Raw genomic sequence first — 21215 nt, forward strand, 5'->3', positions numbered from 1 at the left:
GTTTAGTTCCCAGTCCCGTACATTCTGCAGCCATGTCTCAGTAATGTCCACTACATCATAGTTACCGATTTGAATCTATGTCTGCAGCTCATTTAGTTTGTTTTTAACACTCTGTGCATTAGTGCAAAAAATTCTAATTTTGGCTGTACACTATCTTATCCTTCAGCACCTTGTATTGTTTCTCCCTTCTGGCTCACTCAATACACCTTTTGCACTTGCACTCCATTCTTTAACCTTAAACTGACCCTGCTTGATTGTCATATTGGCTTCTATCTTCTATCTTTTCCTTACATACTGCTCCCACCCCGCCATCTTAGTTTAAACTTGGTTTGTTTTCACTTTAATGATGTCGGAGGCTGAAGAGCAACCTGATAGATGTTTACAAAATAATGAGAGGCATGGATAGTTGGAACCTTCTTCCCAGGGTAGAAATGTCAATTACCAGAGGACATAGGTTTCAGGTAAAAGGAGGAAAGCTTAAAGGGGATATGAGAGGCAAGTTTTGTTTTTACACAGAGGGTGGTAAATGCCTGGAATGTGCTGCCAGAGAGGGTGGTAGCAGCAAATATACAATCACAACATTTAAGAGGCATCTTGACAGTTACATGGATAGGCACAGAACAGAGGAATATAGACTGCACAGAGGCAAAAAGGCCTTTAGTTTAGAAAGGCGTTGTGTGTCAGCACAGGCTTGGTGGGCTGAAGGGCCTGGTCCTGTGCTGTTCTTTGTTCTGACGGTTTCCTTCTCTTTTGGACTATTCAGTCAAATTGGCCTGTGGACGAACTCAAGGCCATCAGTTACTAAGTTCCTGGATTATTTTCATTTAAGTCAATTCAGTCATTTGCACACCATAAGAGGCAATAGTACGAAGAAGCTCATTTAGCATATCAGCACTTTGCTGTTTCAGTTCTCGTTCAGTTCAGGGTCATCTGCAGTTTAGAACTTTCCCCACCTCATCCCACCCACTTCCCTCCTTAGTAGAGGTCCTACACCCAGCTTTGGATATTTTTAGGAATGTTCTAATTTGATGTTAGAGAGACTTTGGACTCCAATGGCCATGACTGTCTTGTCTAGAACCATCCTGTTGGAAATCATCTGGGAAGTATCCTGATTCAGAGTTTCAAAAGCATGACTGCAGACCTGCAACGTGCTCCCATGCAAATCTCAGATCATGTCAAGAGGGTGCCCATCAGTAGGGACATGGAGGAGAAGGCATAATGAGATTTTTGTCTTTCAAGAAAATGTCACAACATGTCAACTAGCTACTCCATTCAAATAGTTCATGCTGAGCCAGAAGGCAGACAGACTACAGCAGCTACCTAAGCATCTTAACAAGGACTTAACAGCCACATCCACTCCAGTGGCATTAATTGGAAAGCTATCTCACTTTCCTCTTCCACTTGGCGAGCATCTTAAAGGAGCACTAGCAGGAAACACCCAGTATACACTGTTACAAGAGGGAGGGCAAAAATTATTTATGAATTATGAATGAATAAGCACGTGATCACTAAGATCAAGTAGAGGATAATGGCAGAATAGGGTTTGGTCTAGTGGTGGCATGTACATGGTGCATTTTTAATTCAACTTGCTGTCTTTTAACAGTTGCCACAGGACCATAGAAAATTTACAGCACAAAAAGAGGCAATTCAGCCCATCATGTTTGTGCCTGAAAATAAAAAACTAGCCACCCATTCTAATCCCACCTTCCAGCAGACAGTCCGTGGTCTTGCAGGTTACAGCATTTCAGGTGTAGATGAGTTGAGGGTTTCTGCCTCCACCTCCAAACCGGGCAGCGAATTATAGATTCCCACCACCTCATGTCCCCTCTAATCCTTTTACCAATCACCTGTGCCCCCTGGTAATTGACCTCTCCACGAGGGGAAACTGGTCTTTCCTGTCTGTCTAGGTCCCTTGTAATCTTGTACCCCTCAATTAAGTCACCCGTTTCAGACTCTGTTCTAAGGAAAACAACCCTAACCTAGCCAATCTTTCCACACAGCTGCAATTTTCAAGCCCTTGCAACATTCTTGAAGTTCTCTTTTGTACTCTCTAGAGAGCAACCATGTCCTTCCTGTAATGTGAACTGTACACAAAATTCCAATTCTTGAGCCCGAAACTCACTGTCTTCTCTTGGCCTACCCAACAAATGATAATAGCAAAGCCTAGCTGTCGAACCAGAGGCAGCACAATCTCAACCCACAGTAGGTGCAATACCTACTCAAGGGATTTCCCAACACCAGACTGCCTGCTGCACTTTGCTTTCATTCCATGGAGTATTGAGCCACACTTCCATTGACAGAGAGTGAGGGAATTGAAGGATATCCTGAGCAGAAGTGACTCACTTTACAAAATAGGGGTGGAAAAAAAAACTAAGTGAGCCACTCCAGGCAGCTGTCACTGAATTCCTACCACCCAGTTACAAGAATACTGAACTCTTAAGAGTGGGGTTACCGGCATACCAATTTGACACAAAGGAACTGCATAGCCCAGAAAAAACTTCAAAAAGCAGGAGATAAATATTTAGTAAAATATTTACTGAACCTTTTGCTTGTTGCAGGTAGAAAAGTACGCCTTCTTCAAAATCATCCTCACTGATGAGTTTGTCTCTTTTTGGTCTTCTGCTCAGAACTGGTTTTGACACCGACTCATCGATGTCAAAATTAGTCAATCTGCAACAGACAGAATACTGTTAATACATTCTCCACAGGTATCATAAATGGCCTTTGATGTTCTACAGTCCAAATATACATTTCCATGAGGCTGAGCAAGTCTAACCAACTTTTCCTCATACCTCAGCTGAAATCCTCAATGCTTCATCTGGAGGACCAGTTGTAAACCAGTAAAAATGACCATCTGCACCTTAGTTGGTTACAAGAGTAACACACTACCAGAGCTACCAGACAATAAACAATTAATATTCCAGCTTACCAAATATAGTGTACATTAAAATCACGACTAAATAACATCCAGAATACTCTCTGGATCCGGTTTGCACGCTGGATTAGACGCAAAGATGATTCATCAGGATGTACCAGAATGAGACGATATCCCTATTGGAAATAATCCCTATTGGTGGTAATAATCTTCTGAGGTCTGTCTATTTCAATGCCAGGAGTATTGTGGGGAAGGCAGATGAGCTGAGGGCGTGGATTGACACATGGAATTATGACATTATAGCCATTAGTGAAACTTGGCTACAGGAGGGGCAGGACTGGCAACTCAATGTTCCAGGGTTCCGATGTTTCAGACGTGATAGAGGCAGAGGGATGAAGGGTGGGGGGGGTGGCATTGCTGGTCAGGGAAAATGTTACAGCAGTGCTCAGGCAGGACAGATTAGAGGGCTTGTCTACCGAGACCATATGGTTGGAGCTGAGAAACAGGAAAGGTATGACCACATTAATGGGGTTGTATTATAGACCACCCAATAGTGAGCGAGAATTGGAGGGGATTTTAATTTTCCACATACAGATTGGGACTCCCATGCTGTTAAAGGTCTAGACGGGTTAGAGTTTGTAAAATGTGTTCAGGAAAATTTTCTAAATCAATATATAGAGGTACCAACTAGAGAGGATGCAATATTAGATCTCCTATTAGGAAATGAGTTAGGACAAGTGACGGAAGTGTGTGTAGGGAAACACTTTGGTTCCAGTGATCATAACGCCATTAGTTTCAACTTGATCATGGATAAAGATAAATCTGAAAAAGGCCAAATTTGAAGAAATGAGAAAGGATCTAAAAAGCGTGGATTGGGACAGGCTGTTCTCTGGCAAGGATGTGATTGGTAAGTGGGAGGCCTTCAAAGAAGAAATTTTGAGAGTGCAGAGTTTGTATGTTCCTGTCAAGATTAAAGGCAAAGTGAATAAGAATAAGGAACCTTGGTTCTCGAGGGATATTGGAACTCTGATAACGAGGAGAGAGATGTATGACATGTATAGGCAACAGGGAGCAAATAAGATGCTTAAGGAGTATAAAAAGTGCAAGAAACTACTTAAGAAAGAAATCAGGAAGGCTAAAAGAAGACATGAGGTTGCTTTGGCAGACAAGGTGAAGGATAATCCTAAGAGCTTCTACAGGTATATTAAGAGCAAAAGGATAGTAAGGGATAAAATGGTCCTCTTGAAGATCAGAGTGGTCGGCTATGTATGGAACCAAAAGAAATGGGGGAGATATTAAATGGGTTTTTTGCATCCGTATTTACTAAGGAAACTGGCATGGAGTCTATGGAAATAAGGCAAACAAATAGGGAGGTCATGGAACCTATACAGATTAAAGGGGAGGAGGTGCTTGCTGTCTTGAGGCAAATCAGAGTAGATAAAACCCCAGGACCGGACAGGGTATTCCCTCTACCTTGAAGGAGACTAGCGTTGAAATTGCAGGGGCCCTGGCAGATATATTTAAAATGTCGGTATCCACGGGTGAGGTGCCGGATGATTGGAGGATAGCTCATGTTGTTCTGTTGTTTAAAAAAGGCTCAAAAAGTAGTGCGGGAAATTATAGGCTGGTAAGTTTGACGTCAGTAGTAGGTAAATTATTGGAAGGAGTACGAAGAGATAGGATCTACAAATATTTGGATAGACAGGGACTTATTAGGGAGAGTCAACATGGCTTTGTGCGTGGTAGGTCATGTTTAACCAATCTATTAGAGTTTTTCAAGGAGCTTACCAGGAAAGTGGATGAAGGGAAGGCAGTGGATGTTGTCTACATGGACTTCAGTAAGGCCTTTGACAAGGTCCCGCATGGGAGGTTAGTTAGGAAGGTTCAGTCGCTAGGTATCGATGGAGAGGTAGTAAATTGGATTAGACATTGGCTCAATGGAAGAACAAGCCTTGCAGCTCCGAAAGCTTGTGTGGCTTTTGCTACCAAATAAACCTGTTGGACTTTAACCTGGTGTTGTTAAACTTCTTTCAATGGAAGAAGCCAGAGAGTGGTAGTGGAGGATTGCTTCTCTGAGTGGAGGCCTGTGACTAGTGGTGTGCACAGTAAGGCGTCTAACAACACCAGGTTAAAGTCCAACAGGTTTCTTTGGTAGCAAACGCCACTAGCTTTCGGAGCGCTGCTCCTTCGTCAGGTGAGTGGGAGATCTCTCACTCACCTGACGAAGGAGCAGCGCTCTGAAAGCTAGTGGCGTTTGCTACCAAATAAACCTGTTGGACTTTAACCTGGTGTTGTTAGACTCCTTACTGTGTTTACCCCAGTCCAATGCCGGCATCTCCACACCATGACAAGTGGTGTGCCACAGGGATCAGTGCTGGGTCCATTGTTGTTTGTCATCTATATCAATGATCTGGATGATAATGTGGTAAATTGGATCAGCAAATTTGCTGATGATACAAAGATTGGAGGTGTAGTGGACAGTGAGGAAGGTTTTCAAAGCTTGCAGAGGGATTTGGACCAGCTAGAAAAATGGGCTGAAAAATGGCAGGTGGAGTTTAATGCAGACAAGTGTGAGGTATTGCACTTTGGAAGGACAAACCAAGGTAGAACATACAAGGTAAATGGTAGGACACTGAAGAGTGCAGTAGAACAGAGGGATCTGGGAATACAGATACATAATTCCCTAAAAGTGGCGTCACAGGTAGATAGGGTCGTAAAGAGTGCTTTTGGTACATTGGCCTTTATAAATCAAAGTATTGAGTATAGGAGTTGGAATGTTATGGTGAGGTTGTATAAGACATTGGTGAGGCCAAATTTTGAGTATTGTGTGCAGTTTTGGTCACCTAATTACAGGAAGGATATTAATAAGGTTGAAAGACTGCAGAGAAGGTTTACAAGGATGTTGCCGGGACTTGAGAAACTGAGTTACAGAGAAAGGTTGAATAGGTTAGGACTTTATTCCCTGGAGCGTAGAAGAATGAGGGGAGATTTGATAGAGGCGTATAAAATTATGATGGGTATAGATAGAGTGAATGCAAGCAGGCTTTTCCCACTGAGGCTCGGGGAGAAAAAAACTAGAGGACATGGGTTAAGGGTGAAGGGGGAAAAGTTTAAAGGGAATATTAGGGGGGGGCTTCTTCACACAGAGTGGTGGGAGTGTGAAATGAGCTGCCAGATGAAGTGGTGAATGCGGGCTCACTTTTAACATTTAAGAAAAACTTGGACAGGTACATGGATGAGAGGGGTGTGGAGGGATATGGTCCAGGTGCAGGTCAGTGCGACTAGGCAGAAAAATGGCTCGGCACAGCCAAGAAGGGCCAAAAGGCCTGTTTCTGTGCTGTAATGTTCTATGGTTCTATGGAAAGGCTGGAGCTCTTTTTCAAGGACAGCATAAAAGCAAAAGAAAAAGCATACAAACTGGCAAGGAAGCCAGAGGATTGGGAAGCCTTTAAAAGCGAGCAGAGGACAATTAAAAAAGCAATAAGGGGGGATAAAATGAAATATGAGTGTAAGCTGGTTAGTAATATAAAAGAAGATAGGGAGAGTTTTTTCAATATATCAAAAGGTAAGAAAGAGAGAGGCAAAAATAGCCATTGGACCACTGGAAAATGAGGCTGGAGAAGTAATAATAGGAAACAAAGCAATGGCAGAGGAACTGAACAATTGCATCAGTCTTCACGTTGGAAGACACCGGTGGGATGCCAGAGCTCCAGGAGAGTCAGGGGGCACAGGTGAGTGTAGTGGCCATCACGAAGGAGAAGGTTGTGGGGAAACTGAAAGGTCTGAAGGTGGATAATTCACCTAGACCGGATGGACTACACCCCAAGGTTCTAAAAGAGATAGCTGAGGAAATTGTGGAAGCATTGGTGGTGATCTTTCAGGAATCACTGGAGGCAGGGAGGGTACCAGAGGACTGGAAAGTAGCTAACGTAACACCACTGTTTAAGGGAGGGAGGGAGGGAGGCAGCAGACAGGAAATTATAGGCCGGTTAGCCTGACTTCGGTCATTGGCAAGATTTTAGAGTACATTATTAAAGTTGGGATTACAGAGTACTTGGAAGTGCATGATAAAGTAGGACTGAGTCTGCACGGCTTTGTCAAGGGGAGGTCATGTCTGACAAATCTGTTAAGAGTTCTTTGAGGAGGTAACAAGGAAGTTAGACAAAGGAGAACCAGTGGACGTGATTTATTTAGATTTTCAGAAGGCTTTTGACAAGGTGCCACATAGGAGACTGTTAAATAAGTTAAGTGCCCATGGTGTTACGGGTAGATTCCTGGCATGGATAGAGGATTGGCTGACTGGCAGAAGGCAGATAGTGGGGATAAAGAGGTCTTTTTCAGGATGGCAGCCGGTGACTAGTGGTGTGCCTCAGGGGTCAGTGCTGGGACCACAACTTTTCACAATATATATTAACGATTTGGAGGAAGGGACTGGTGGCACTGTTGCTAAGTTTGTAGATGATACAAAGATGTGTAGAGTGACAGGTAGTACTGACGAAGCAGGGGGGCTGCAGCAAGATTTGGACATTTAGAAGAGTGGGCAAAGAAGTGGCAGATGGAATACAATGTGGAAAAGTGTGAGGTTGTGCACTTTGGGAGGAGGAATGGAGGCATAGACTATTTTTTAAACGGGAAAATGCTTAGGAAATCAGAAACACAAAGGGACTTGGGAGTCCTTGTTCAAGATTCTCTTAAGGTTAACATTCAGGTTCAGTCGGCAGTTAGGAAGGCAAATGCAATGTTAGCATTCATGTCGAGAGGGCTAGAATACAAGAGCAGGGGTGTACTTCTGAGACTGTATAAGGCTCTGGTCAGGCCCCATTTGGAGTATTGAGACCAGTTTTGGGCCCCATACCTAAGGAAGGATGTGCTGTTCTTGGAAAGGGTCCAGAGGAGGTTCACAAGAATGATCCCTGGAATGAAGAGCTTGTCATATGAGGAATGGTTTGGGTCTGTACTCGTTGGGAGTTTAGAAGGATGAGGGGGGATCTTATTGAAATTTATAGAATACTGCGAGGCCTGGATAGAGTGGACGTGGAGAGGATGTTTCCACTAGTAGGAAAAACTAGAACCAGAGGGCACAACCTCAGGCTAAAGTGACAATCCTTTAAAACAGAGATGAGGAGGAATTTCTTCAGCCAGAGAGTGGTGAATCTGTGGAACTCTTTGCCACAGAAGGCTGCGGAGGCCAGGTCATTGAGTGTCTTTAAGACAGAGATAGATAGGTTCTTGATAAATAAGGGGATCAGGGGTTATGGGGAAAAGGCAGGAGAATGGGGATGAGAAAAATATCAGCCATGTTCGAATGGCAGAGCAGACTCGTTGGGCCGAGTGGCCTAATTTTGCTTCCTATGTCTTATGGTCTTTTATCTTTAAAAAAAAGCTGAAGGGTAACCCAACAGAGATCTTTAAAACTACAAAGGGGTTTGATAGGTTGAAGTAAAGATGTTCAACTCGATGTAGAGACTAAAACTAGGTCCATGAAAATATAGTCCAGAACTTGAGTATCGCCTGAGAGACATGTCAAAGCTTTTCGTTTTTAACTCATCAGGACACTTCGCGAGAACACCAGATTAAGGGGAAAACAACTATTTATACTGTATGAGAAGAGAATGTTGATTGGTTGGCAAGTGGACGCTGATTGGTAAAGATGTTGCCATGAGGAATGCATCAATTGATGACCTGCAGTTAACTGCAAAGCATTGTTTGAAATTTAAACCAGGTAGCTTGACCCTGATTGATCAAGACATTGCCCTGGGGAATGATTCAGCGAACGGTTGTCAATAATTTTGTTCAGCTGAAACAGGCAAAATGTGTGTATATGCTTTTTCTGTTTGCAAAGAACAGGGCCTTGTGTATTAATATATGTAGTTTCCAGTACACACAAATGCACCACTCTGTGAGCCCGACTTACAATCTTAAATTGGTTATCAGTGTAATTCTTAGCGCACTGAGGATTATTTAGCAAATGTTGTCCAATCGCAGAATCACACCTAATGTTGGACATTGTGTTTTGAGTTGGATACTGGTTGGATACAGTCTGTACCTTGACCATTGCAAACAGCGGCTGGGACATGCTATTTGGTACGATCTGCCAGTCTTTAGGACGTATCTAGCATCACACTGGCACTGAAATTCATATACCACATTACTTATTTGTGTGAATGGCAGAATGGTTTGATGGGAGCATGATCTTAATGGTGAAGACCACTTGTGTTGTTACTACATAGTCGCAGCGTGAAACGGCTTGCTTCACCAATTGTTCAAATTACCTTGTCCTTCCAGGATAATCCAAATTAGACTGGGCACTTGTCAGGACCTTAGGCCCTTTCATAAGTTTGCATTATATACAGTGCGAAATGATCTGATTGGGGTAGCCATTATCTCACAGTATACCTTTGTTGCACCCTATTTTAGCACACAGGGCAAAATGGTGAGCAAATGTCTCAGGCCCCATTTACAAGATTGCCGATAGGATCAATCTCCTTGCATGTACAACTGCAAGAATCCCAGCATGTTTCCGATCAGTGAAGGTAGGCTTGCAGTAGACAGTGACAGAGAAACTTCCCTGGCAGATTTCTCATCTAGTACATCAAAGAAGGGGAGTTCATTCAACTGCTCCATTTCAAATGTGAATTTGACCACAGGATGAAGCCCATTAAGACATACAAGCTTCCACATCTCACTTTTTTCAGCAATATTCAAGATAAGATCGCTACTATTAAATATGAGAATTCAGGAGAAACCTCTTTCACCCTGAGAAATTTGTGTAGTTAGGGTGAACAGCAAATATGTATTTATGAGAAAGTTAAATAAACACATGGAGGAGAATAAAAGGTTATAGAACATAGAACAGTGCAGCACAGAACAGGCCCTTCGGCCCACGTTGTTGTGCCGAGCTTTGTCTGAAACCCAGATCAAGCTATTTCCTCCCTATCATCCCGAAGTACTCCATGTGTCTATCCAATAGCTTCTTAAATGTTCCTAAAGTTTCTGACTCCACTATCACTGCAGGCAGTCCATTCCACACCCCAACCACTCTCTATGAGTAAAAAACCTACCTAGGACATCCTTCCTATATCTCCCACCATGAACCCTATAGTTATGCCCCCTAGTTACCACTCCATTCACCCGAGTTATGCTGATAGGATTGAATAAAAAGGGTGCGAGGAGCTTCATGTAGAGCATAAGCAGTAACAGGGACCAGTTGGACAGAATGGGCTGTTTCTGTGCTGTGCATTCGATGCAAACAAAACAGCAGCATTCTGAAACCATTAAAACTAGCTTGTCCAACCCATGACCCGCAGGCCATATCCAACCCCGTCTATGCAATCCCCAGAGCCAGTTTCAAAAAGCCAGTCAAACAGTAAGTTGGCGTGGAAGATTCTACAAGCATCAGCTTCTCAAATCAAAGGCTGCTCCACTCCAGCGTGAGAGAGTAAAAGCCCTGGGAAAGAGAAGCTGGCCGTGAGGCTGGGGAGTGAGATTCTGCAAAGCAAACGTGGGGGGGTGCAAGAGCGAGAGAGAGCGTGAAAGCCTGAGTGTGTGCATGGGAGTGAGAGTGGGAATGAATGTGCATGCACGTGTGATTGAGTGGAAATGTGAGTAAGAGTGTGGAAATGTGTGCGAGCGATCGAGTGTCTTCCTTATTCCCAGTCTCGTGTTTCTCACTCACTCTCTCACCACCACACATCAACACATACTCACACACACTCACAGTGGACGAGGGTGAGTGAGTGAGCACCCTGAGACTGGGAGTGAGCCTGGCACACACACTATGATCATTTCTACTAATTACTCTTTCTTGAAAAACGTAATAGTGTATCGCTTTCACATTGCTTTATTTTTGTTCAGCAACTTTGATTTCTTAATACCACAGCTATAGGCCAGTTAGCTTAACTTCTGTAGTGGGAAAATGCTTGAATCTATCATCCAGGAATAGCGAGACATCTGGATAGAAATTGTCCCATTGGGAAGACGCAGCATGGGTTCATGAAGGGCAGGTCATGTTTGACTAATTTGGTGGAATTCTTTGAGGACATTACGTGCACAGTAGACAATGGGGAAGCTATGAATGTGGTGTATCTGGATTTCCAGAAGAAATTTAACAAGGTGCTGCACCAAAAATTGCTGCATAAGATAAAGGTGCATGGTGTTATGGGTAATGTATTAGCATGGATAGAGGATTGATTAACTAACAAAAAGTAAAGAGTGGGGGTAAATGCGTGTTTTTCTGGTTGACGATCAGTGACTAGTGGTGTGCCTCAGGGATCAGTGTTGGGACCGCAATTGTTTACAATTTACATAGATGATTTGAAGTTGGAGACCAAGTGAAGTGTGTCAAAATTCGCAGATGACACTAAGATGAGTGGTAGAGCAAAGTGTGCAGAGGACACAATGTCTGCAAAGGGATATAGATAGTCTAAGTGAGTGAGCAATGGTCTGGCAGATGGAGTACAATATTGGTAAATGTGAGGTCATCCATTTTGATAGGAACAGCAGTAAGATGGACTATTATTTAAATAGTAAAAAATTGCTGCATATGCTGCTGTGCAGAGGGACCTGGGTGTTCTTGTGCATGAATCACAAAAAGTTGGTTTGGAGGTGCAGCAGGTAATTAAGAAGGCAAATGGAATTTTGTCCTTCATTGCTAGAAGGATGGAGTTTAAAACAGGGAGGTTATTTGCAGCTGTATAAGGTGCTGGTGAGGCCACATCTGGATACTGTGTACAGTTTTGGTCTCCTTACTTGAGAAAGGATATACTGGCACTAGGTGGGGTGCGGAAGAGATTCACTAGGTTGATTCCGGAGGTGAGAGGGTTGGCTTATGAGGAAAGACTGAGTAGACTGGGACCATACTCACTGGAATTCAGAAGAATGATGGGAGATCTTATAGAAACATATAAGATTATGAAGAGAATAGATGACATAGACGCAGGGAGGTTGTTTCCACTGTCAGGTGAAATTAGATCTAGGGGGCATGGCTTCAAAATAAAGGGGAGCAGATTTAGGACTGAGTTGAGGAAAAACTTCTTCATCCAAAGGCTTGTGAATCTGTGGAATTCCCTGCCCAGTGAAGCAGCTGAGGCTACCTCATTGAATGTTTTTAAGGCAAGGATAGATAAAATTTTTGAACAATAAAGAAATTAAGGATTATGGTGAACGGGCGGGTAAGTGGAGCTGAGTCTTTGAAAAGATCAGCCATGATCTTGTTTTGATTTGATTTATTGTTGTCACATGTATTAACATACAGTGAAAAGTATTGTTTCTTGCGCGCTATACAGACAAAGCATACCATTCATAGAGAAGGAAACGAGAGAGTGTAGAATGTGTTACGGTCATAGCTAGGGTGTAGAGAAAGATCAATTTAATGCAAGGTAAGTCCATTCAAAAGTCTGATAGCAGCAGGGAAGCAGCTGTTCTGGAGTCGGCTGGTACGTGACCTCAGACTTTTGTATCTTTTTCTCAACGCAATGTCCGGGGTGCGTGGGGTCCTTAATTATGCTGGTTGCTTTTCCAAGGCAGTGGGAAGTGTAGGCAGAGTCAAAGGATGGGAGGCTGGTTTGTGTGATGGATTGGGCTACATTCACGACCTTTTGTAATTCCTTGTGGTCTTGGGCAGAGTAGGAGCCATACCAAGCTGTGATACAACCAGAAAGAATGCTTCCTATGGTGCATCTGTAAAGGTTGGTGAGAGTCACAGCTAACATGCCAAATTTCCTTAGTCTTCTGTGGAAGTAGACGGATTGGTTGGCTTTTTTAACTATAGTGTTGGCATGGGGGGACAAGGACAGGTTGTTGCTGATCTGGATACCTAAAAACCTGAAGCTCTCGACCCTTTCTACTTCGTCTTTCTACTTGTTGAATGGCGGAGCAGGCTCATGGGGCTGGATGGTCTACTCCAGCTCCTAGTTCTTATGTTTTTATGTTCTAATGTACAATTTACTTTTGAAATGCAGTTTAATATCATACCAAATTTTATCTTTCTGAAATTTGCTCATTGGCCCCTTAGAGTGAGAAAAAAAATGGCAATATGGCCCCCAAGAGGCTGGACAAGCCTGATTAAAAACAGCAGTCACAATATATCACGAATCCAAAGTCAATGTTCTCGGGGTGATTTCCCATGTGCTCTTGTTTTAACAACTTGCCTTCATCCCATTAGGCTTCACTAAGTTTTGCATCAGTCTGTACAAATGCACAAGACAAAAACCCAATTTATTGCACTCTGAGTGTACTCAATTGCACCAGGACTTCTCCCATTGAGGAATGATCTAAAAAAAATCATTGTTATTTGCTCTCACATCTGAGCCATAGCTGAGCCTGACCCTGTCCTCACCCATCATTCACATGCAGGCACATGCCAACAGCACTGAATATGGCATACAGGAGCAGTAACTCTCAGCTGACGTTCCTCTTTCTCTTGTCCAAATAATGCTCCATTGTTATCTTATGATCATGTTGGTGTTAACCAGCAGTTGAACCCTGCATCTTTCTCGTGTGCAACGTTCCCTCTACATTTCATTTTCTGTACATGACTGATGTGTTGCAATTTCAGCTCAACACCCGCCCATGTATGCATACATTTAGAAGGGATATTGCTTGTACACAGCCTCATTGTTTCCTGTACGGTACATTTCCGATTGCTGCACAACCACACAGCCTAGAGGAAACATAACTGATGTAAATGGCTTGATTCTACTGTGGCCTACATTGGGATTCATCAACTGAGCCTTTTGCAAAACCCACATCATCAAACATTTGTCACCGTTTGTAATTTTCTCTACTATCTCACCTCCAAGGGTTGATGCAAAGGCTGAGGATTTGTATTCTTGTTTATTTGAGGTACTACAACTTGGCTTCAGTGCCTCTGCGTTAAGAGTAAATTTGGCAGTGTGTCCATGACCAATTGCTACACAGTGATTGTTATACATTTTTGCACAGAAGAAAGGAATAGCTTATCTGTGAGGCCCCACTATCAAATAACTTCAAACACTCATCATCCCGGCTCACATAGGGCTAAAGGGATCAAGGGATATGGGGGAGAAGGCAAAGTCAGGATATTGAATTTGATGATCAGCCATGATCAAAATGAATGGCGGAGCAGGCTCTTAGGGCTGAATGGCCCACTCCTGCTTCTATTTTCTATGTTTCTATGTACACAGTAAGCTTGGTCACCTTGTTGGGTAACTGTACTCCTGCAAATACCACTACTTTCAGAAGAAGGGAGAAAAGGAAAAGATAATTGAGGGAGTGATTGAAAGAACGATACAACGTTCTCTCCAAGATGAGCAGGTGCGTGGCCACACATCTTTCCATAACTTACTGCACACAGCCAATGTTCCCTTTAAGATGCAAGGCCACAGTGTTGCCTTCGACAAACAGTCCATACACAGCAAAACAGAAACTAGAGGGAACATTGGACTGATACCTTTTTTTTGTTCTAACCTCAGCCATGTAGAGCAAAAAAAGTGCTAATTATCTGAGAACAAATCCACACAAGAGTATTGTAATCAACCCGGCATAGTATCAATCCAATACTGGCCTATGAACATAAATGCTCCCTTCCACACCCCCCCCCCCCCCCCCCCCCAAGGATAGAAGAAAACTTGTAGTTACTACTGTGAGATTAATAGACTTGAAAATGATTTGATTATGGCCTGCAATGTATGGTCTACAAACAAGACCACTGCACCATGCAGAGTTCATAGAAAGTCCCAAAATTCCATAAATGGCAACATTCATTGATATCAAATTTTTGATTCATGCATCAATGTTACTGATTTATGGTTTTCACACAAAAATGGATAATCATGGAAACTGATTTCAAAATCATCAATAAATATATATAATAAAACTGAATTTGATTTTTTCAATATTAAAAACAGCTTTGATTATTATTTGTTACCCAACAATTCTTGAAATGTCCGTCAGTCCTGAAGTCTTTTCAAATGATCCAGGTCCTTCAATTTCTTCAGGTTCTTTTCAAAAAAATAAACAAGCACTTTAGCAGAGAAGCAATTGAACATTGGGACACTCATGTGACACACATTTAACACTTCTGTTCCCATAAGTGCTTATACATACTGAGCATTTGAGTAACGATGTTTGAATTTTCCAGAGATATTTCAAATGTAGTATATATACCTCCTTTGAGGAAATATAACTATAGTGTTTACTAGCACAAACCAGAAAAAACCTGGTTGATGCTTAGACTGTGCTAATCTGAATGATCATAGCTAGGACAGCTTCAGGGAGACAATAAGCATCAACATCCCTCCACTAGAAAAACTGAGCTCCTGCTCAACAGTGACCCCTTTCTTGTATGCATGTTGGTTACATGTGACAATAGGATCAAAAGAGAATCTCTGGCATCTCAACCATTCTTAGCAAATGTAGGCAAGTTACTTCGAGAACAAAGAATAATACAGCACAGGAACAGGCCCTTCGGCCCTCCAAGCCTGCGCCGCTCATGTGCCCAACTAGACCATTCATTTGTATCCCTCTATTCCCAGTCTGTTCATGTGGCTATCTAGATGAGTCTTAAACGATCCCAGCGTGTCCGCCTCAATCACCTTGCTTGGCAGTGCATTCCAGGCCCCCACCACCCTCTGTGTAAAATACATCCCCCTGACAGCTGTGTTGAACCTTGCCCCCCTCACCTTGAACCTGTGACCCCGTGTGTTCGTCACCTCCGACCTGGGAAAAAGCTTCCCACTGTTCACCCTGTCTATGCCCTTCACAATTTTATACACCTCTATTAGGTCGCCCCTCATCCTCCGTCTTTCCAGGGAGAATATCCCCAGTTTACCCAATCTCTCCTCATAGCGAAGACCCTCCATACCAGGCAACATCCTGGTAAACCTTCTCTGCACTCTCTCCAAAGCCTCCAAGTCCTTCTGGGTAGTGCGGCGACCAGAACTGGACGCAGTATTCCAAATGTGGCCTAACCAACGTTCTATACAGCTGCAACATCATATGCCAACTTTTATATACTATGCCCCGTCCAATAAAGGCAAACATGCCATGTGCCTTCTTCACCCCCTCTCCACCTGTGCTGCCACCTTTAAGGATCTGTGGACTTGTACACCCAGGTCCCTGTGTGTGTCTATACTCCTGATGGTTCTGCCATTTATTGTATAGCTCCCCCTTACATTAGATCTACCGAAATGCATCACTTCACATTTATCTGGATTAAATTCCATCTGCCATTTCTCCGCCCAATGTTCCAGCCTATCTATATCCTGCTGTATTCTCAGATAATGTTCATCACTATCCGCAACTCCAGCAATCTTCGTGTCATCCACAAACTTACTGATCACACCAGCTACATCTTCCTCCAAATCATTTATATATATCACAAACAGCAGAGGTCCCAGTATAGAGCCCTGCGGAACTCCACTAGTCATGATGTGGAGATGCCGGCGTTGGACTGGGGTAAGCACAGTAAGAAGTCTCACAACACCAGGTTAAAGTCCAACAGGTTTATTTGGTAGCAAATACCATAAGCTTTCGGAGAAATGCTCCTTCGTCAGATGGAGTGGTCTCTGTTCTCGACCAGAGACCACTCCATCTGACGAAGGAGCATTGCTCCGAAAGCTTATGGTATTTGCTACCAAATAAACCTGTTGGACTTTAACCTGGTGTTGTGAGACTTCTTACTCCACTAGTCACAGACCTCCAACCGGAAAAAGACCTCTCCACTGCTACCCTCTGTCTTCTATGGCTAAGCCAGTTCTCCACCCATCTAGCTAGCTCACCTTTTATCCCGTGAGATTTAGCCTTTTGCACCAGCCTGCTATGAGGGACCTTGTCAAACGCTTTACTAAAATCCATATCGACGACATCCACGGCCCTTCTCTTGTCAATCATTTTTGTCACCTCCTCAAAAAACTCAACCAAATTTGTAAGGCATGACCTCCCTCGTACAAAACCATGCTGTCTATCGCTCATGAGATTATTCAGTTCTAAATGCGCATATATCCTATCTCTAAGAATCTTCTCCAACAATTTCCCTACCACGGACGTCAAGCTCACCGGCCTATAATTACCCGGGTTATCCTTGCTACCCTTCTTAAATAATGGGACCACATTTGCTATCCTCCAATCCTCTGGGACTTCACCTGTGTCCAGTGAAGAGACAAAGATTTCTGTTAGAGGCCCAGCAATTTCATCTCTCGCCTCCCTGAGGAGTCTAGGATAGATGCCATCCGGCCCTGGGGATTTGTCTGTCTTAATGTTTCCTAAAAATCCTAACACCTCCTCCCTTGTAATTGAGATTTTTTCTAACGGGTCAACACATCTCTCTGAGACACTACCAGTCAACATGTCCCTCTCCTTTGTGAATACTGATGCAAAGTATTCGTTTAGGGTCTCATCTACTTCCTTTGGTTCTAAGCATAATTCCCCTCCTTTGTCCCCGAGAGGTCCGATTCTTTCCCCAACAACCCTCTTGTTCCTAACGTATGTATAAAATGACTTAGGATTCTCCTTAATCCTGTCTGCCAAGGACATTTCGTGACCCCTTTTTGCCCTTCTAACTCCCTGTTTGAGTTATTTTCTACTTTCTCTGTATTCCTCCAGTGCTCCATCTGTTTTTAGCTGCCTGGACCTCATGTATGCCTCTTTTTTCTTTTTTATTAGACCCACAATTTCACTGGTTATCCACGGTTCTCGAATCCTACCTTTCCTATCCTTCCTCTTTACAGGCACAGGCCTGTCCTGCAGTCCTTTCAACTGCTCCTTAAAAGACTCCCACATGCCAGATGTGGATTTACCCTCGAACAGCCTCTCCCAATCAACAGCCACCAAATCCTGCCTAATCCGACTGTAGTTAGCCTTCCCTCAATTCAGCACCTTACCCATAGGACAACACTCATCTTTTTCCATTAGTATCCCAAAGTTTACAGAATTCTGGTCACTATTTGCCACATGTTCCCCCACTGAAACTTTGATGATCTGACCGGGCTCATTCCCCAGTACTAGGTCCAGTATAGCCCCCTCTCTAGTTGGACTGTCAACATACTGTTCCAAAGAACCTTCCTGTACGCATTTTATAAATTCTTCCCCGTCCAGGCCCCCAGCCCTAAGCGATTTCCAGTCTATGTGAGGGAAATTAAAGTCTCCCACTACAACAACCCTATTTTTTCTGCACCTGTCCAGAATCTCCTCATATATCCGTTCCTCAACTTCCCGTGGGCTGTTGGGAGGCCTGTAGTATACTCCCAGCATAGTGACTGCTCCCTTCCTGTTTCTGAGCTCCACCCACAGTAACTCGTTACCTGACCCTTCCAAATTGTCCACCCTCTGTACCGCTGTAATATGCTCCCTAACCAACATTGCTACTCCCCCACCTCTCCTAGCCCCTCCTCTGTCTCGCCTAAAACACTTATACCCCGGAATATTCAGCTGCCACTCCTGTCCTTCTTTTAACCAAGTATCCGTCACTGCAACCACATCCAAGTTCCGCGCAAGCATTAAGCTCTAAGCTCGTCTGTCTTGCCCGTGACGCTCCTTGCATTGAAGCAGATGCACTCCAGGCCCACTGAGGTCATCCCCCCCCCAGAATGCTCTTTCTCTTAGCTAGCCTTGTCTTGGCTCCAACCCCGTCCCCAGCCTCTATGCTTATTGACCTATTGTTCTGATCCCCACCCCCCTGCCACATTAGTTTAAACCCACCCGAACCGCACTAGCAAAACTCCCAGCTGGGATATTCGTGCCCCTCCAGTTTAGGTGTAACCCGTCCTTCTTGTACAGGTGCCATCCTCTCTTGAAGACTTCCCAGTGATCCACAAATTTGAAACCCTCCCTGCTGCACCAGTCCTTTAGCCACGCGTTCAGCTGTACAATCTCCCTGTTCCTAGCCTCACTTGCTTGTGGCACTGGGAGTAGTCCAGAGATCACTACCCGAGAGGCCCTGCAAGGGGATCCCATTTGAAACCCAACTGTCAACATGCACTTTGCAGCAGGTTTTCAAAGTACTAAACCAAGAGCATTGGCCAACTTCCCACTCTTTGCCAAAGGATCGAGGTCAACTGGCCTCACTTATACAACATAAACACAGAAAATTCTGGAAAATCTGAGCAGGTCTGAGAGCAGCTGTGGATAGAGAATCGAGCTAACATCTCAAGTCAAGATGACCCTTCGCCAGAGCTCTGACCAAGGGTCATCCAGATTTAAAACCTTAACTCTATTCTCTCTCCATAGATGCTGTCAGACCTACTGAGATTTTCCAGCATTTTCTGTTTTTGTTTCAAATTCCAGCATCTGCAGCAATTTGCTTTTATCTTGGCCTTACTTTTACCTCGGCCTTACTTTTACCTCAGCTCAGATTAACTAATTTAGCACAGATCAGATACCGACGCTGGGATTTTCCAGATGGTATCACTTGGTGCAGAGCTGAGCATTACAATCACCAATTAAGCTACTTAGAGCTGACAAACACCTTCTACATATTTTTGTCAGACAAACACGTTACAGGTTACAAACCAAGAGTAGATGGAACTAAGAGATATATTTAAATCGCAGAACGAGCTAGAAGAGTTTAGTAGCCTGCCACAGTCTATGTATTACAGCTTTTTTATTCATTCATGGATGTGTTCATCAATTGTAATATATTCCATGCAAAATTTTAACTAGGTCAAGAAAAATGTTAAATACCAATCTCAGAATAAATTGATATTTGTTATTTAAGGGCTTAACATCACCGCAGAATGAACTGAAATGTAAAACAGAAATGTGTACCCAGGAGCAACACGATTCTTATCTGCATTCTTAATTTTTACCTGGCAGAAACCAACTGTTTTCTAAATTTGATCAATGATTAAAGGAAATTTAAATCCAGAATAAATATCATGAAGCTGAGCTCTGTGTCCATCATCTTTGCCTCCACACCCATGTATTTGGCCAGGCGTTTTGCCTTACACAGCAGGCCCTTTTACTTGTCCCCAATATTCTCATCCCACCTGGGTCCTCCCTCTGACCACTCACCTACTGTAGATGTTTTCAGTAAGAACTGTCAGTGTGATATTAGCCATTTCAATTTCTCTTGTGGCTTCACCCATTCTAATCTCCCTCTGAACTTTCTGCACTCCATTCTCTCAGGTCTAACCCCAACATCGTCAGCAAAACTGCTGACAAAGCTGCTGCTGTTGTTGCCTGACATACTAACCTCTGCCAAACAGATATCAAACACTGACCCTCTGACACTTCCTCCTACCTTCCACAGTGCCATGACCCGCTTAGTGAACACCAAGCCATTGTTTCCAGGGCTGTCATCACCGACCCCATGTTCTCTGGAGAACCTCCATCCATGGCCTACAACCTAACAGTTATCCCAAACAGCTTCAAATTCCTTGCAAAAATCCAGAAAGAAGAATGCTCTGGTAGACCTAGCATTTCAGCCTGTTATTGCCCTACAGAATTGAGATATTTTATTTTGACTTTTTCCTCTTCCTTGTCCAGTCTTTTTCCAACTCAACTCACTCACTTCCTCCAAATAAAGGTGTTGCTATCATTACCCATTTGGATCCTAGCTATGACTGTATTTATAGGATATATGCAACAGATTCTGTTCCAGTTCTACTTGGGTCCCCTCCCACACCTCTTTTTCCAGTCCACTGAAGATTGTACTGGCGTTGTTTCCTGTTCTTACTTGAACTGGAAAATTTAATCGCCTTTGCCCCTAATTTCCACCCTCTCTTCACAAGGTCTATTTCCCAATTCTTCCTTTCCGTTTTTCAGCTTTTCTTCTCCATCTCTGCAGGCAGGATATCAACTAATCTTCACCCTAAGTCCACTCACTCTCACAGCAACCTTGCCTCCCTCAAATTCAGTTTCCTATTCGGACTCTATTTCATTTTCCTAGTCTCCTTTGCATCTGATCCGACAATGCAGCCTTCCATATTATTAGCACTTTTAAGATGTATTCCTTTTTCCTCAATTGAGGAATTTTCCACCCCACCTTCCCACTGTGATTGACATGGCCTTCCACTATGTTTGTTCCATTGCACACATTCTGCTCTCACTCCTTCCTAGAACCATGACAGGACTCATCTTGTCTTCACCTTCCATCTTACCAGCTTCTGTATTCAACAGATTATCTTTCACCATTTCCTCCACCTTTTGGGTAATGCCACCATCAAACACACCTTCTTTCAGAAGGGACCGTACCCTCCCAACATTCTGTCCAATCTTCAGTCATCCACAACAGCCCCACCCCTTCCTTCCCATTGCAACTTTCCGCGCAAGCACAGGAGATGCAACACCTATTCCTGTATCAATACAGCCTGCTCTACACTGGGGAGACCTAACATAGACTGCTATTTCCTTTGAGGAACACCTC

General features: G+C 43.5%; 1 protein-coding gene across 6 annotated transcripts in view; it reads right to left on the reverse strand.

The window, feature by feature from the left end:
• The window catches only part of LOC144492665 (uncharacterized), a 76645-nt gene that overhangs the window by 37444 nt on the left and 17986 nt on the right, over window positions 1–21215 (reverse strand). For all 6 annotated transcript variants that reach the window (XM_078210955.1, XM_078210953.1, XM_078210951.1 and 3 more), the window contains exons 9-10: window positions 14781–14853; window positions 2543–2670 (exon numbers count right to left, since the gene is read on the reverse strand). In XM_078210955.1, the coding sequence (XP_078067081.1) occupies window positions 2543–2670; window positions 14781–14853 (201 nt within the window). The remainder of the gene's footprint in view (window positions 1–2542; window positions 2671–14780; window positions 14854–21215) is intronic.

This window comes from Mustelus asterias, chromosome 4 (genome assembly GCF_964213995.1).
Source record: "Mustelus asterias chromosome 4, sMusAst1.hap1.1, whole genome shotgun sequence".
Lineage (NCBI taxonomy): Eukaryota > Metazoa > Chordata > Chondrichthyes > Carcharhiniformes > Triakidae > Mustelus > Mustelus asterias.